Source organism: Pleurodeles waltl, chromosome 6 (assembly GCF_031143425.1).
Source record: "Pleurodeles waltl isolate 20211129_DDA chromosome 6, aPleWal1.hap1.20221129, whole genome shotgun sequence".
NCBI classification, from domain to species: Eukaryota; Metazoa; Chordata; class Amphibia; order Caudata; family Salamandridae; genus Pleurodeles; species Pleurodeles waltl.
Window position 1 is genome coordinate 812736407 of NC_090445.1, and position 15724 is coordinate 812752130.

Genomic DNA, 15724 nt, shown 5'->3' on the forward strand with positions numbered 1-15724 from the left:
TTTCCCCCAGGCACTGATTCCAAGTGCGTATGCCACCAATCCTCCAGGAAGTAGGCTTCATGGAGGCGTGGGACTATCTGCTTCGATTCTAATGACACCTAAGGGTGTAACAGCTTCTCAAAACAAACAGTGTATCAAAATGGAAGTTATGAGGCTAACTTAATGAAAGTTGAAAAAAATATACAAGGAAAACTCAGAACTGCTAAGTGAGGCTGAAAGGGCCTAGGCTATTGTACTGATTAGATCAGTTACAAAGTAGGACAAAACCCATCCCTTCAGCAACAGTTAGTAATAAATTATGTACAGTTACTCCCTCAGCATAACGATACCAGATGTTTTAGAATTCCTCCTTGGTACCAAATACCCCAGGATTGTGTATGGCACTCCATTAATGAAAAATATATGGGTTATCTGAAATACTTTTCATCCATTCTTACACAAAGTCTATTGCATTCTATGCAGGGAGATGTGAGGTTTTATATAGATGTAGTGAGGGTTTCCTTTACTTTGTCATATTTATTCAAGAATGTCTTGAAATAAGCAACATCATTGATCATAAAAAATGATTCTTGTTTCTCGAGTTATGATAATTGTTCTACCGATTTTGGAAGTGTTGGGATTTTGGGAGAGAAAACAAACTAAGCTAGAGGCTTACGAGAATGTTCTCAGGAATAATTTTTGTACATGACCCAGTTTCAGAAATATTTATCGGAGTATTGATGGAGCGGTCACTGCCTCTTCTTATCACAGCTTGATGGATGAACTCAGAGATGCTGGATCTGCTGTAATTAAATGACCCAATACTATGGTTGTTCTCATTGATCTGGTTCTGCAAATGAACAATTTGCCAAGGATTGGAAAGAAATGAGACAAAAAATGTGGTGCTCCAATGTGTTCTTTCATTCTTCATCATCTGCAATTTATCTCCCACCTCCATTCCATGTGGGCTCAAAATGGAAATTTATGCTGTCAGAAGACAAGGTAGTTCTTAGGAAAATGAACACTAAAGAAAAACAATGATTCATCTCTGTAGACCTGTCTGCCTAAGGGTGGTCATTGACCAAACCTTTTGCCTCTCCTCCTCCATTTTGCTGGACTTATTTTTGTTGGCTTTAGGGCTCTGTGCACTTTACCACTGGTAACCAGTGCTAATGTGTTTGTGCCCACTCCCCTAAAACACATAGGCGGTCATTCCGGACTGCGGGAGCACCGCCAACAGGCTGGCGGTGCTCCCAAGGGCATTCTGACCGCGGCGGTACAGCCGCGGTCAGAAACGGAAAACCGGCGGTGTACCGCCGGTTTTCCGCTGCCCTGGGGAATCCTCCATGGCGGCGCAGCTTGCTGCGCCGCCATGGGGATTCCGACCCCCATACCGCCATCCTGTTCCTGGCGGCCAACAGGATGGCAGTATGGGGTGTCGTGGGGCCCCTGGGGGCCCCTGCAGTGCCCATGCCAATGGCATGGGCACTGCAGGGGCCCCCGTAACAGGGCCCCACTGAGAATTTCAGTGTCTGCATAGCAGACACTGAAATTTGCGACGGGTGCAACTGCACCCGTCGCACCCTTTCCACTCCGCCGGCTCCATTCGGAGCCGGCATCCTCGTGGAAAGGGGTTTCCCGCTGCGCGGGCGGGCGGCCTTCTGGCGGTCGCCCGCCCGCCCAGCGGGAAACACAGAATAACCGCGGCGGTCTTCTGACCGCGCAGCGGTATTCTGGCGGCTACCGCCGGCACCGCGGTTACCGCGGCCGGCGGGAGTCAGAATGACCCCCATAGTCTATACCCAATTGACATATTTAATTTATTTTACAGAGTCTGTAAATTAAATGCTACCAGTAGGCCTTCAGCTCTGATTGTGCTCCCAACTTAAGTAGCACCTTAAAATGTGACCTAGGTCTGCCACAGCAGCCTGAATGTAGTTTTAAACTGGTATGTTGACTTGACACTAAAACTCCAGTGCCAAACTTCACACTCCTCACATATATATCACCCCTAAAGTAGGCCCTAGCTTGCCCATAGGGCAGAGAGCCTTGTAATTGAAACCTTGGACATGTACTTTTTAGTTTCACATATCCTGGTAGTGAAAAACTCCTAAATTCATTTTTTCACTATTGTGAGGCCTACTCCTCCCATAGGATAAAATTGGGTACGCCTTATTACATTCAATAAGCTGTAATTTTCAATGGGAGCATGTAGCTATATCAAGTTGGGTACCTTTGGATTTGTAATAAAAAACTCTATTTAATGCTAAAGTTGGATGTTTGATTACACTTTTGTAAAGTTGGCATTTTCCTGCCCTTAGACCTTTCGTGCCTACAGCCTGTCTTAGGTCACATGACTGGGTGTAACTGTCAGCTATACTTTATGAATTTCTCCCAGACAGTCACACAGTAGAGGAATTAGATGTGCCTTAATGATCCTTCTACTTGCAGGATGGGGGTTGGAGCAGAGCACAGGCCCGCTTGAACCTGAATAGGGAGTGCTCTGCCTTCACTCAAAAGACCTATCACCTCCATATTGTCACTGCAGCCAGCTTGGAGCTAAGGCCAGGAAGTCAGGATATTCTAGGCACTTCAAAGCCACTGTCTAGAAGCTTGTGCCACTTTTCAGAAGAAGGGCACCAGGGAATAAAAATAGGGCCTCCGACACCAACTCTTCAGTATATTTCTGGACCTATGGCTACTGCACACGGAGGCAAGACAGCTGTACTGCTGAAAGGACTGCCACTCTGCTAAACTGCTGCTCTGAAGGACTACTGCCCTTCTGTGCTGATCTGCTGCCCTCTTGCCTACGAGAGGAGGACTGGACTTGCATCTCTTGATTGTTTGTTTATTTCAGGAGTTTTATACAGCACAAACATGACACGTAAGGGTATCAGAGTGCTTTACAGATAGCATACAGTTCATACATATAAAGTAAGAAAGCAATCAGGACAAAAGTGAGTGTCAAAACAAATGTACTGCTAACAAAGGTTAGGTAGATTCTCTTTTAGGTGGTGCTTCAATGAATGAGGCCAACTGCACTCTTTCTGGGAATTACTGAAGTGATATGTTCATCAAAAGCAGTTTTACTTCTTTTTTTGAATGAGATAGTCGAAGAGTTTGATCTGATTACAGTTGGTAGAGTATTCCAAATTCTAGGGGACAGAGCGGCGAAGGAACGGTTAAAAGTTTTCTTTTTTTTTAACTTCTGTGCTTTCAGAGTAGAGGGTAAGCACTTCTTAAGGTGTGCTTGCCACCAGACAGTTCCAGTTTATTGGCCAGGTAGACAGGAGTGTTATGGTGGAGAGACTTGTGCGTTATGCAGGCTATCTTCAGTTGGATCCTTCAAGCAAGTTTAGTAGTTTAAGGTCAGGGGTGATGTGATTGAATTTTATGGCAGCTGCGTTCAGTGTGGCCCTTATTGGCATCAGTCTTGCTTTGGGTAGACCTGCAATGATAGCGTTCCGATAGTGTAATCATGAAATGACAAGAGATTGCATAGCCCATTGAAAGTTATCCAGTGGTAAGAAAGGTTTGAGCCTCCTGAAAATGTTTAGTTGGCTGCCCTGGTGGTTGCACTGATATGATCTTGCATATTCAGGTGTTTTTTCCAACATTATGACAAGTGATTTAGTACAGTCAATGATGTGTGGGGTACAATTAAGAGCTGAAAGTTGTTTGAGCCAGTCCTCAATGGGGGCAGAGTGGTAATGGTGGGCGATTAAGAGGAATTCCGCTTTGAGTATGTTGAGCATGAGGAGGTTGCGCGTTAATCATTGTTGGGTGTTTGGCAGGGTGTAGTTGAGAGTATTGATGTCCTCTGGTGATGAGATTTTCAGGTATTATTGTGTATCATCCGCATACATGTGGTAATAAATGTTTTAGAATTTGAGTGAGAGGTTGCATGAACAAATTGAATAGTGTGGATGAGAGTTTTGAACCTTGGGGTACTCCAATCGAGACTTGAGTGGTGTCAGAGAGGTTTTGATTGATTTTTATCCTTTGAGCTCCGTTGTGCAAGAATGAGATAAACCAGTTTAAGGCAGACCTAGCTACTCCCATTCTTGACTCTAGGAGGTCGAACACGCTGTCAGGTTTGACCGGGTGGAACGCAGATGAGAGATCAAGAAGTATAAGCAGGCATGGTTCGTTCAGATCAAGTAATATCAAGCAGTCATCTACAATATGAGCTAGAGCTGTTTCAGTGCTAGGTCCTGTTCTGAAGCCAGATTGGAAGTGGTCAAGTAGGTGATATTGTTTAATATGGTCACAGAGTTGGAGGTGTACACATTTTTCTAGGACCTTAGCGAGTGTTGGGAGGTTGGTGATGGAATGGAAATTATTGAGCTCAGACTGGTCGGCATTTGGTTTCTTTAGTATAGGAGTGACCTGTCCTATCTTTAAGCAATCAGGAATCATACCCTGAGAGAGGGAAATGCATTGACTATCATAGTCTAGAGTGGAAGAATGCAGGATCTATGTTCCTTGACGAGTTTTGGAGGTAAAGGATCATTAAAGTAGTTAGAGGGTTTTTGTGATATTATTAATTTGAGTTTGTCTGCTTCATCTGGAATTTAGAACTACTGCAAGATGCATCCGAAATGCCTAACTTTGCATTAAAAACCCTCACTGGAGGGATCCTCGATTATGACACAGGACCTCACATTTCAGCCACGTTGCACTTTGGAACCGAATTTGTGCTTTTTGGCCCTTTTTTCCTAAAGTCTTTAAAATTGCATATCTCTTGTTTTACTTATTGGATTTGGATTTTTGTCATTTTTATTTTTTTTGATTGTTTGTTTTTTAGAAATTACCCTATTTTCCTAAGCTTATTGGAGCCTTTTTGTGTGGTGTTTTTCACTTTATTCTTGTTTGAAGTGTTGCACAAAAACTTCACATATTGCCTCTAAGCTTGACTGCTCTGTGCCAAACTACCAGACGTTTGAGTACAGGTTAATTTAGGGTTGGATTGTGCCTCACGCTGACAAGAATTGTGGTTGTTGCTTGACCAGGGCTCACAACCCTAGTCAAACAACAACCCATTTTCTCACAGTCTATATTATCTTTGCTGCCTTTAGCGGCCAGAAAACCCAATATTTAGCATTAAACCGTAGTCTAAGACCAATCTATTTACAGAACAGACATGCAGAAAGTTTGGATCATTCTTATATAGCAATGGTTTTCCAAGGGACCACTCCCTGAATCTGCCCTTATTGATTCTGGAGCCAGGAATAATTGTATGGATTGCTTCTGTGCACAAAAGCTATTTTTTTAAGGAAAAGCCATCTGACAGGAGATGATTGGAAGTTCAACAACACTAGATTTCGAACAGAACTTAAGAGAAACAATAAACTCAGAATCACGATTGTCCATCATGCAGCACAGCTGAGTTATGGAGAGGATGACCAATGTAGTACCTACTAAATCGACATTTACATGATTCAGACGGACATGCAGCAGTTTTTTTGGTGAAAAGGAACACTTTTTGGGATGTTTCAGAGAAGATAGAAACACACTATGGGGGTTATTCTAACTTTCGAGGAGGTGTTAATCCGTCCCAAAAGTGACGGAAAAGTGACGGATTTACCACCAGCCGTATTACGAGTCCATTATATCCTACGGAACTCGTAATACGGCTGGTGGTATATCCGTCACTTTACCGTCACTTTTGGGACGGATTAACACTCCTCCAAAGTTAGAATAACCCCCTATATTTTGTGTGGCAGCCAAGTTGGCATGAGTCGGACTTCCATCTTGAGTACTGTCCCTTTTATAGGTAATAGGGCACTTTACCATTTGTAGGCATCTTCTCTATTACACAACTAGGGGTGCACAAAGTGTATTTCCTATAACTAAATAAGGTACTTATTTTTCAGACTAATATCCGATTTGTTATTTAATAAAAACACAACTGGATTCACAGCTTTGTTTTTCCGTGTTGATATGTAATAATATGTTGTAGTTTCGGTCACAAACCGAAACTTGATTTCTGATGGAAAAACATTTCTGAGGAAAGTTTGAATTCATCTTATTCATACATGGAATCATTTTGAGTATAAATAGTAAAATAAACAAGACAAAAATGTTTCCATTCCTTACCACTAACATCCGATTAAATTTTCCAATTAACTTGAACAGGAATAATCGTCACTGCTTAAAAATCTTTGAACATTTTATTTTAATTTAGGTTATGTGCTATTTCCTAACCATATTCTAGTTTTTATAAACAAAGCTTTGCTTGCACATTTACATTCTTTATTATACTGTGCATATTTCTTTGGGTATTAAGTTAGTGTGAACATGAAGGAAGCAAACCTGAACTAAAGTAAATCTTCGTGAAATCCATTTCAGTTTGATGGTCCTTTTGTATAGCTATTTTGGGAGCTTGGTCACAGCTCTCATCAATACTTTCAACACTCTCTGGCTTCTCAGCTAGATTTTCATTTTACAAATACTTTTACAGACATCACATACATACTATAGTAACGTCAACCCCCCCCCCCAACAACCTGTCAGATAACATAGACTCGTACTTCATTACACATAGCATTTGAAGAAGCATTCCAGAGTGTTGAATTGCACTGATGGCTGTAAGGAGATTTTAATTGCATTTGCTTAACATGAAGGGTAGCTCAAAATACAGACACAAAGAGCCTAACTTAAAGTTTGGTGGAGGGTTCACTCTGTCACAAATGTGACGTATATCTCCTCTGCCATAATACAATCTCCATAAGCTAAAATGAGATCGTAATACGTCAGAAGCAATATTAGTCATATTTGTGACAGTGCAATCTCACCCGTCAAACTCCCAATCAGGCCCTGAGGCTCTATTTACGAGTTAGGTAGAAAAGAATGGGGTAGCAAGGGTGATAAATACCATTACCCTGGGGTGAGCTGTTTACCACATGTTGTAAATATCTCATTTTCCAAGTTTTAACTTGCAAATGAGGCATGACAAACAGAATCGCTACATAACACATACAATTTTGTATATTTTGCCTTTTTTAATGGGCTTCTTTCCCCTGATAAAATTCAGAAGGTTTTTCATGTCAGAATCAATAAGGGAAAAAAATTGTGTGTGTGTGATATACCCATTCCCCTCATCCCCCCCCCCCCCTCTGGCCCAAATTCTTTATAACTGGAAATGCACCACAATGACAGAGAAGAAATCTACATCCAATAGCAAGGATCATTCCCTTTGCCAACACTATAGTAAGTTATCTCACAAAGACTATGAGGGCAACTGAACAAGAAATAGTCTTAGTTAAGGAAAAATTGAGCTCAGTGAAATAAATCAGTTAATGGGGAGGGACAACGAAACAGGATGGCATTGTGAAATCAGAAATTGTCACATTGTGCTCATCAGCTGGTAAAAAAGAGACAAATGTGTGTGTCCTGGATGCATCTGTAGCTTTCAACCCCTTGGTGGATGAGACTGTTCATACAACTATGACAGATTTTCAATCTTCTCTCCGTATGGCTAAAAAAAGAGCTAAAATGCCATCAGCAAGGATAAATCCATTCCCAACAACACTAACGAGTGCAACTGCAGAGATGACTGTTGGAAAAGTGGGGGAGCAATGCCTTAAGCACTAAGCTGGACCTGTTAGAAAACTAGCTTAGTGCCTCTGTGAAGGCAGTCTTCAACAAGTTGGGTTCATTGAAAAATCTCATTGAGGACCTTAAAGTATCTCCTGCTCCACATAATTGCCTTCTTCAGATCCAAAAGAATGGGGGTTTGCTGTCACTAATAATTGTGCTCCCAAGCAGCCACAGCCTCAAGCCCTACTTGATCCTCATTCCCTGATGACTTATTCTAAATCATCTGTGTCACTCAAAATGATGGTCTGCGACAACACCATTCAGGTCTCTAGTAATAATTATTAGGAAGCCATGTCAGGGATTTCATCTGATCTGCACTTGCCATCAGAAGCCTCACCCTATCGCAGTATTAAAGGGGGTCACTTGTCTCTGGGTGGGGCAAACATAGAAGCACGACCAACTTGTCAACAAGATAGTCCACTGGCTTAATGGGAGTCTTGGTGGACAGCCGCCTGAAAAGATAAACATGGTGCAGCAAATCCCTTGGGTGGGGACCTGACAAGTGCATTTTTAACAGCTTCAAAAATTAATTTGTTGTACATTATAATTTTTTTAAGGCTTAGCTACCCTTCAAATGTCAAAAGCATGATTAAGGCATTGCCATTAGGGTACTTCACAGTTTACTCTCTGACTTGATCTTTCCAAGGAAATCTGGGTAGCGAACAGCGTCCTCCTGTGATACTTTCTATTCTGGCTACCAATAAATTTGCAGTGCTATTTCAACCCGAAATTTTAGATTGATAGAGAAAAATTGCCAAACAGAGTGGTACTATTACCAGTTTAGAGAATGAAAGACCCTCTAATTCCCTTTTGACCATGAGCCCATCGGCTAAATCTTTAAATCCAAGTGCGGGTGACAGGAGCTGCATTACCAACACAACTCAGACCAGCAAGCTCCTTTTACAGATATGCAACTTGGAATATCACCAGAGTGCCTGCTAAACTAACTAACTCAGATTGGCTGAGAGCTATCAAGGATTATGGTATCCTACACTACCTTGAAACCTGGGCCATATTCTGTGAACATATAGATGTATTTATATCCTATGTTACTCCTTTGACTCCTGCATGCTCAGGCTTGGATAAAGGAGGTTTGATCATTCTAGTATCTCTTTCATAGTCTGGTCTAATCTTGAGGCTTCTTATTATCAATGATTTGTGTTCAACTGTTGTCCTGGCAAGTTTATATTAATAAAATGTTATAATAATAATTTGAATCCAAACAATACTGATATTATCAATTCCTTACATGAAGAACTTCAGTGCTTTATCAATAGCCACAGTGGCGCTCTTTCTCTTAAGAGTGGGTGATATTAATATTCACCACTGTCAACTTGTGCCTTCATGGCGTGTGTCCTAACAGGTCAAGAAGAGGATGCTTTTATGCATTACTTTTCATAGTCCCTATGGCGAGATTCTCAATCTACTTTTTATGAAGTTTTGTTTGTATTTTGCTTGTGATCCTGTTTCGAATGAACCATTGTTCAGTCCCAGTTTCACTGGCAGAGAACATTCATGCTTAATTAATTTTATTTTGTTTTCATGTGATCTTCAGAGCTTGAAGGACTCTACAGTTATTGATGATGCTCTTAGTGACCACAAATGCCTAGAAATCACTTTTGGCAGCTCTTATTTAATAAAGTTTCAGTATAAAAAAAAATCATTGTTGTTGGTTTGCACAATAAATAAGGGTGCACTGAGGAGGTGGGGCCATGTTGACAAGGACAGATTTCATATGGATCTTATTGGTTCTATGAAAACTGACCTTTTAAAGTGTGTAGATGTGAATGATGAAGCTGGTGTTAATATTAACAACTTTGACATAGTGTGTGATGCAGTCAGAGCTCTCTGTAGAATTTTCTTCAGGTTATACAAAAAGAAACATGCCAGATGGTTTGATTCTAATTGTTCAAAGGTGCAGACAATTGACTGATCACCCTAAAATCTGTTCTCAGGGACTTTGATAAAGTGTGCAGTTGCAGGTAGGAACATAAGAGGGCCTTAATTGATCGGAAAATTGTGGCACATGAGGAAGCTTGCCAGCCTTTATTCAAGTTCAGGACTCATAAAGATAATAGATTGTCCTGGCAAGTTGTTAACCTGCCATATCTTCATGGTTCTACAGACTTGGGCCTGGATGTAGTGATTTTCCCTGATGAAAGGATTATACACTTTACTAAGGTTTACACTGGTCCATCTCAACTGGATGAAATGTATGATTGTCATCCACTCCAAAGGGATTCAAATTCATCAGGTTTCGATGTCATGTTAGAAGAAGTTGTAGAAGAGGCAAATTGGGATGCTGGTGGCAAGGCCACAGGGCCTGATGGGGTGTCAATTGGACCTTTTCAAGGACCATATGGACATGTGGGCTCCTATTTTGGCTAATGTGTTGAAGGCCATTGTGAGCCTTGGCATACCTGAAACTTGATACCATGCAACCATTGTTTCTATTTTGAAGAAGGGCTGCAAAGGGGACCCCAATGCTATCACCAGATATAATGTATTCACTCCACTCCTAAGATATTGGAAAGGATTGAATTGAACAGTCAGTTTCCAAGCCTTTGAACAAGATTAAAAACAAATATTCTGACTTACAGTTTGGATTTTGTGCAGGTCTTGGCATGATTAACAGTGTTTCAACCTTTACCTCATGATTAATAAATATACAGTGGCCAGGGAGGGGACACTGTATCTAGCTTTCGTGGACCGCGGGTTGGTATTTGATTCTGCAAATCGATCCAAATTATGGAACATTATGCTAAGCTTGGGGTGGAGACCACAATTGTTAATTTTCTTAGGGAACTCCATTTAGAAAGTGTCAGATATGGGCCGGGTGTGGAGACCACGCAGACATTTAGATTAGACAGAAATGTGAGCCAAAGTTGCATCCTGTCATCTTTTCTATTCACCTTATACATCAATGGCCCTAAAAAGCAACTGCTCAGCTACAACACTGATTTACCTCTCATGGGACAGTGTCCTGTACCAGTGATGTTTTACAGAGAATATGCAGTTCGTCTTGCTACAACCTAATTAGGCCTCAGATGATTGCCCAATCTATTTTTATGCCTAATTTAGATCTCAGAATATATGAAGCCAAAACACGTATTGTTAGACATTAGGTTTCTGGTTGGCAGAGGTGTGCACAGCCAACTACGTGGACAGCAAAGTAGTAAGCACAATCCTGGTCATGGTAAGTAAGATACACACCCTCGATTAATCTGTGCTCTGGTAGTTTCTACAGAGTAGCCAAGCTTAACCTAAGGGGCAATATGCAAAATATTTCAGCAACACTTCAAATAGTAAAACAATGATAACACTACACAAAAAGATAACATAGCCTAATTTAACGAACAAAACAAGACTAAAGTGACAATAATCCAGTAAGTATAAATGATTTTTTAATAAATAAACTGGAATGTAGTGCTTAAAAGCGTAAAGCGCCAACCGGCGCTATCTGGTTGCACCAGACCAGGTCAAATCCAAACGTTCAGACCAACTGCGATGGAGCCCCGGTCAGATACAGGGACCAGCCTTGGCCCACTGAAACAGTTTGTGGTTGCGTTGATGTCGAGGTCAAGATGAGAGGAGCAAAGGAGACGATGGTTTTGGCTCAATCCTGAGGATGTAGGTGATGCATTGGCTCAGAGCTACATAAAGTCAGGGATGTGTGAGGAATGGAGGCAATGCACCATGCTGTCAGCAATGCAATGTCCTCGATCCTTACAGCAGTGGCACTGCAACAGTATCGATGGTGATGCACCAGTTCTGGGTGGTGCAATGGCATCAATGGATGGATTTTCACAGTTGCAGCACTTTATACCCACTTCCAAGGACTTAGGACTGGACTGGCACCACTTGGCAGGGCAGGGCTCACAGTTGGCAAAGTCCAGGTGTTGTAGCAGGTGAACTGGAAGTCGTTTGTTTACCTGAGACTCCAGAAAACAGGAGGCAAGCCAGCAAGCCCTGGGAATCACTTTGGTTCTTGGTTGGAGAGATGCAGGTCCAGTCCTTCCCTCTATCATGCAAGGAGGGCAGCAAGCATCAGGTCAGCACAGCAGAGCAGGAGTCCAGCAGAGTCCAGCAGTGTGACAGTCCTTTCAGCAGCACTGCAGTCCTTCCTGGAAGAGAATTAACAGGTCCAGAAGTGTACTGAGTTGATGGTGTCTGATGTTCATTACTTATACCAAGTTGTGCATTTGAAGTGGCAGAGACTTCAAAGAGAGGGCTTTAATGTGGACAGAGTCCCTGCCCTTCCAGCCCTCACTCCAGACTCACTACAGGGGAGTATGCAGCCCTTTGTGTGGGGACAGGGCACCGCCTATTCAGGTGTATGGATGGCCCATCAGTCACACCTAAGCTCCATTTATGTGTGGCTGTCTAGAGGGAATGAACAATGCCCAGTTATCGCTAATCCCAGACATGCATTCAGAGACAGGAAGAAGGCATTGAATAGCTAAAGTAAGAAAATGTCAACTTTGTAAAAGTGGCATTTTCAGAATTAAAATTTTAAATCCGACTTCACCATGAATTGTGATTTTAAATTGTGATTCCAGAGACACCAAACTTTGGAGTCCAATCTATTCCCAAGTGGAAATTACACTTATAAAATGTAATAAATGAATCCTAATGTTATCCAGAAGGGGAGATGGGCTGTGCCCCTGCACAAAGCACAATGCAATTTTTGCAAATTCAAGTCTGTATTGAGTAATTGCTAATTATTACAGGTTTTTAGACAAACTATTTTCAGGCAGCAAAAGATTGCAATGGTTTTTATACAATCGCCTTGTTTCACCTTTTCTTGCATCTTGCGATAGCAAGTTGCATGCAATGTGCCATTGGATGCAGGGAAGTTTGTTTTCTTGAACTTAAATGAAATGTGTTTTTTTTCTATTAAGAAATATACACATTTTCTCTGGTAAAGTGTGAATTTTTATGAAATATGTCTTTAATAGGGCATTTTTTATATGTAATTGCATCTTATATGGTCTCTTTCAATCAGCTGAATAAAGAATATACAAGGCAAGGGTGATGAGAGAATGAAAACAACTGCTTAAAATATGTCATGCCAAAAAAAGTTTGATTATAATAGTACTTAAGGTGTGTGTCTCTAAGATGGGTGGTCACCTTTTAACGGATTGCTCCTTTAACACTAATGTTCAGATAAATTCCTGACATTGACACCCTTGTATTTCAATTAGAGCAGCGGTTCCCAACCTGAGGTCTGCATACCCCCAGTGGTCCATAACACAATCCCAGTGGGACCTCAGGTCTGGGCCGGCAGGAAGGCATTGAGCCTCTCCACAGAAAAACATGTTTTTTTATATTTATCACATTATTTCTGCAGCAGTTTTAAAAGCACTGCAAGGTTCCTTGTACATCCAGCAGCTTTCAGGCAAAAATAAAAGCATCAAGATAACTCTGGTGAATAATGTACCTTTTGGAGAGAGATGGGAGTTTTGTCTAGTGCCAGTTTTGACTGACCTAAGGTGGCGCAAATAGTTAAAATGCCTGCTGCAAAACGTGCATCATGCAAAGAACAGTACTTTATGTGCATAGCACAGTGGATTACTGTGCAGTTTATAAATTACAATTGTAATCTGGCACAGTGAGCTATCAACTGCTACCAAAGAGCTGAATGCAAACTGCATGGCACAAATTAGAAGTTTTTTTTGTTTGTCTCAGTCTTTTATTATCCTTACGCTGCTAAAAAAAAGGTTTGCTTGAATAGAAGTACGTTCTTATTATTTACGTCAATGCTAATCACTGTGTTATGTTCTGAATCCTGAGTTTGTGCTTCTCCAGACCAAGCACTCTTAGAAAATAACTGCCTGTGTGGATGACATGCAAATCCTACACCTTGTAGCCCCCTTTAAAGTGTTCCAACACCCTACACTGGTATGAGAGGTGCTATAAAACAAATGAATTACATGTGACAGTGAGGCTATGGAGACATGAGAGACCCTTGTGGTTTTACTTCCTTTTCCCACCTATATGTATGTGAATAAGCTTTCTCAGGTCTTATGTACCTAAAAAATCAAAACAGAAATTGCTTGGGAAATGTAGAATGTGACCTGAGGCTTCAGCTTTCCAAAATAAAAACAAATCTTGAAAAGTTAGTCTCTGAGGTGCAGTGCCAACCTTCCCAGTAAAATTGTTGGATTTTTGCATATTTTTTCAATATAAAATAATTATATCTTTAGTAATTTGCATATTTGTTTGATGTGTACATGTTTGTGTATTTTATGCAAATTACTGTGTTAATGCTTGAACTTTAAATGATTCAAATTGCATGGGGGTCCCCAGTTTCCAGCAGTGATTGAGTTGTGGCCCTCAGGAGTCAAAAGGTTGGGAACCACTGAATCAGAGCATCCATAGCTTTCACCAGCACATGAATTGTGTCTTAGTTTACAGAAAATGAAACAAGTTGCAAAATTTTGCAGCCAGCATATAAATTTAATCTGCTCATGATCAGATGAAAAATACATTTATGAGGGTTTTAAGAGAACAATTTGCGATGGTGAAAATCAGTACGTTGGCTGTATTTTATTTCTCACATACCCGCTTGTCTCAAGCTCTGCCTAATAAAAATCTCTGCCACTCTCATCTGAAACCTTTATGTAACCTAAAAGCTCCCAATATTCTATGATGTAAAACACCTCCATAATCTTAAAAGATAAAATATACATATATTTTATGGTATCTTAGGAAATGTAGCTGCATCATTATGCTCGCTTCCCAGTCATTGATTTAAAAGAGCTGTGTGGCGGCGGAGCTACAAGAGATGCATTTTATGAGAGAGCAAAACACTCAGTCACGCGGCTGCTTTATGCTAAGTTGTCAACAAGAAAGAGTGCCTGGCGAAGGAGTCTTTTCCCAAATCTGCTTTCTGATTAGAAAATCTGTCAGCCCCAGGTGCCATAATTCTAACGTCTTCTGTTGAGCAAAACGTTGCCCTTAAGCCAAAATGGAAGGGGATAGATACATCACGCAACAGCACAGCTGCTTAACTCTTACAATCGTGCCTACTCCGGGCACCATGTTCCTCCACACAACACTTATAACTTCCATTCCCGGTGCACGCGGGAAAAGATGGACTCCCAGATCTAAGAATGTAGGAACCCATTTGTGCAGCTTAGAATCCTTTAGCTACCGCAAATGCTGCTTCAGAACAGCCCGAGATCAAAAGGCCAACAGGTCTTCCCACAACAGTCATTTTCAGGTTCCATCAAAGATGTAAGCTTCACATCCCTCTGACAGTTGTCTCAAAGAATGGATTTCTATTTTGATTTTCTTTTCTTTGTAAGTAGCCCATCTCTATAGCGATCCCTTCTGAGTTCAGAAAAGTCACTCAAGCTCTTTGCACTCAGGAAAGCAGTAACTGAAGCCATACGCCGGTTTCACACTACAGATAGTAATACATCACAGTATGACTTTACTGAAGTACATATTGATAGAATTGAGAAATAAATGCAATACATTGAACAACGTGTTTTCAGCCCTTTGCATGGAGCAGTAGCTGAAACCATTCACCGGTTTCACACTACAGATATTAATACATCACAGTGTGACTTTACTGAAGTACATACTGATAGATTTGAAGAATAAATGAAATACATTGAAGAACGAGCTTTCTGAAACGAGAAGCAAAGCTTAAGATGTTGCGAAATCAGATCTCAGACACCTATAAGACGGAAAGCGAATTCCTCACCTTTTGGTCGAGGCTGTAGGCTAGAATCCAGTCCTCCTGCTTTGGGTGAAAGAGCAGACTCTGAATGTAGAAATTCAGCCGGTACTTTTGATAGGTGGCCCCCTCGTCCGAGCTGATCAAAATGCTGCTCTCAATTTCTGGGTCACTAAGGAGCATTATCTAGAAAGGGTACATGGGAATAAATAGACATTTACAAATGTACTATTGTAATATAAATATGTCATCCCAGAGTTTCAGCTATTACTTACAACCAACAAATCACCAACTTACTCACGTTACTTGCAGTAAAGTTTGTGTATGTGTCAATGAAAAATACATAAGAAGGAGTTGAGCTAAAAATTAGGACAAACCAGCTAGAAGTCACCAAGGTCCTTCAGCCTAATTAACTGCAGCAGACCGTTCTATACTAAAAGGGTACTCAAACACATA

General features: G+C 41.1%; 1 protein-coding gene across 1 annotated transcript in view; it reads right to left on the bottom strand.

Annotated features, from left to right (window-relative positions):
- The window catches only part of SORCS3 (sortilin related VPS10 domain containing receptor 3), a 2578554-nt gene that overhangs the window by 1408001 nt on the left and 1154829 nt on the right, over positions 1-15724 (bottom strand). The window contains exon 4 of the mRNA XM_069239432.1: positions 15296-15454. Coding sequence (XP_069095533.1) covers positions 15296-15454 — 159 coding nt within the window. The remainder of the gene's footprint in view (positions 1-15295; positions 15455-15724) is intronic.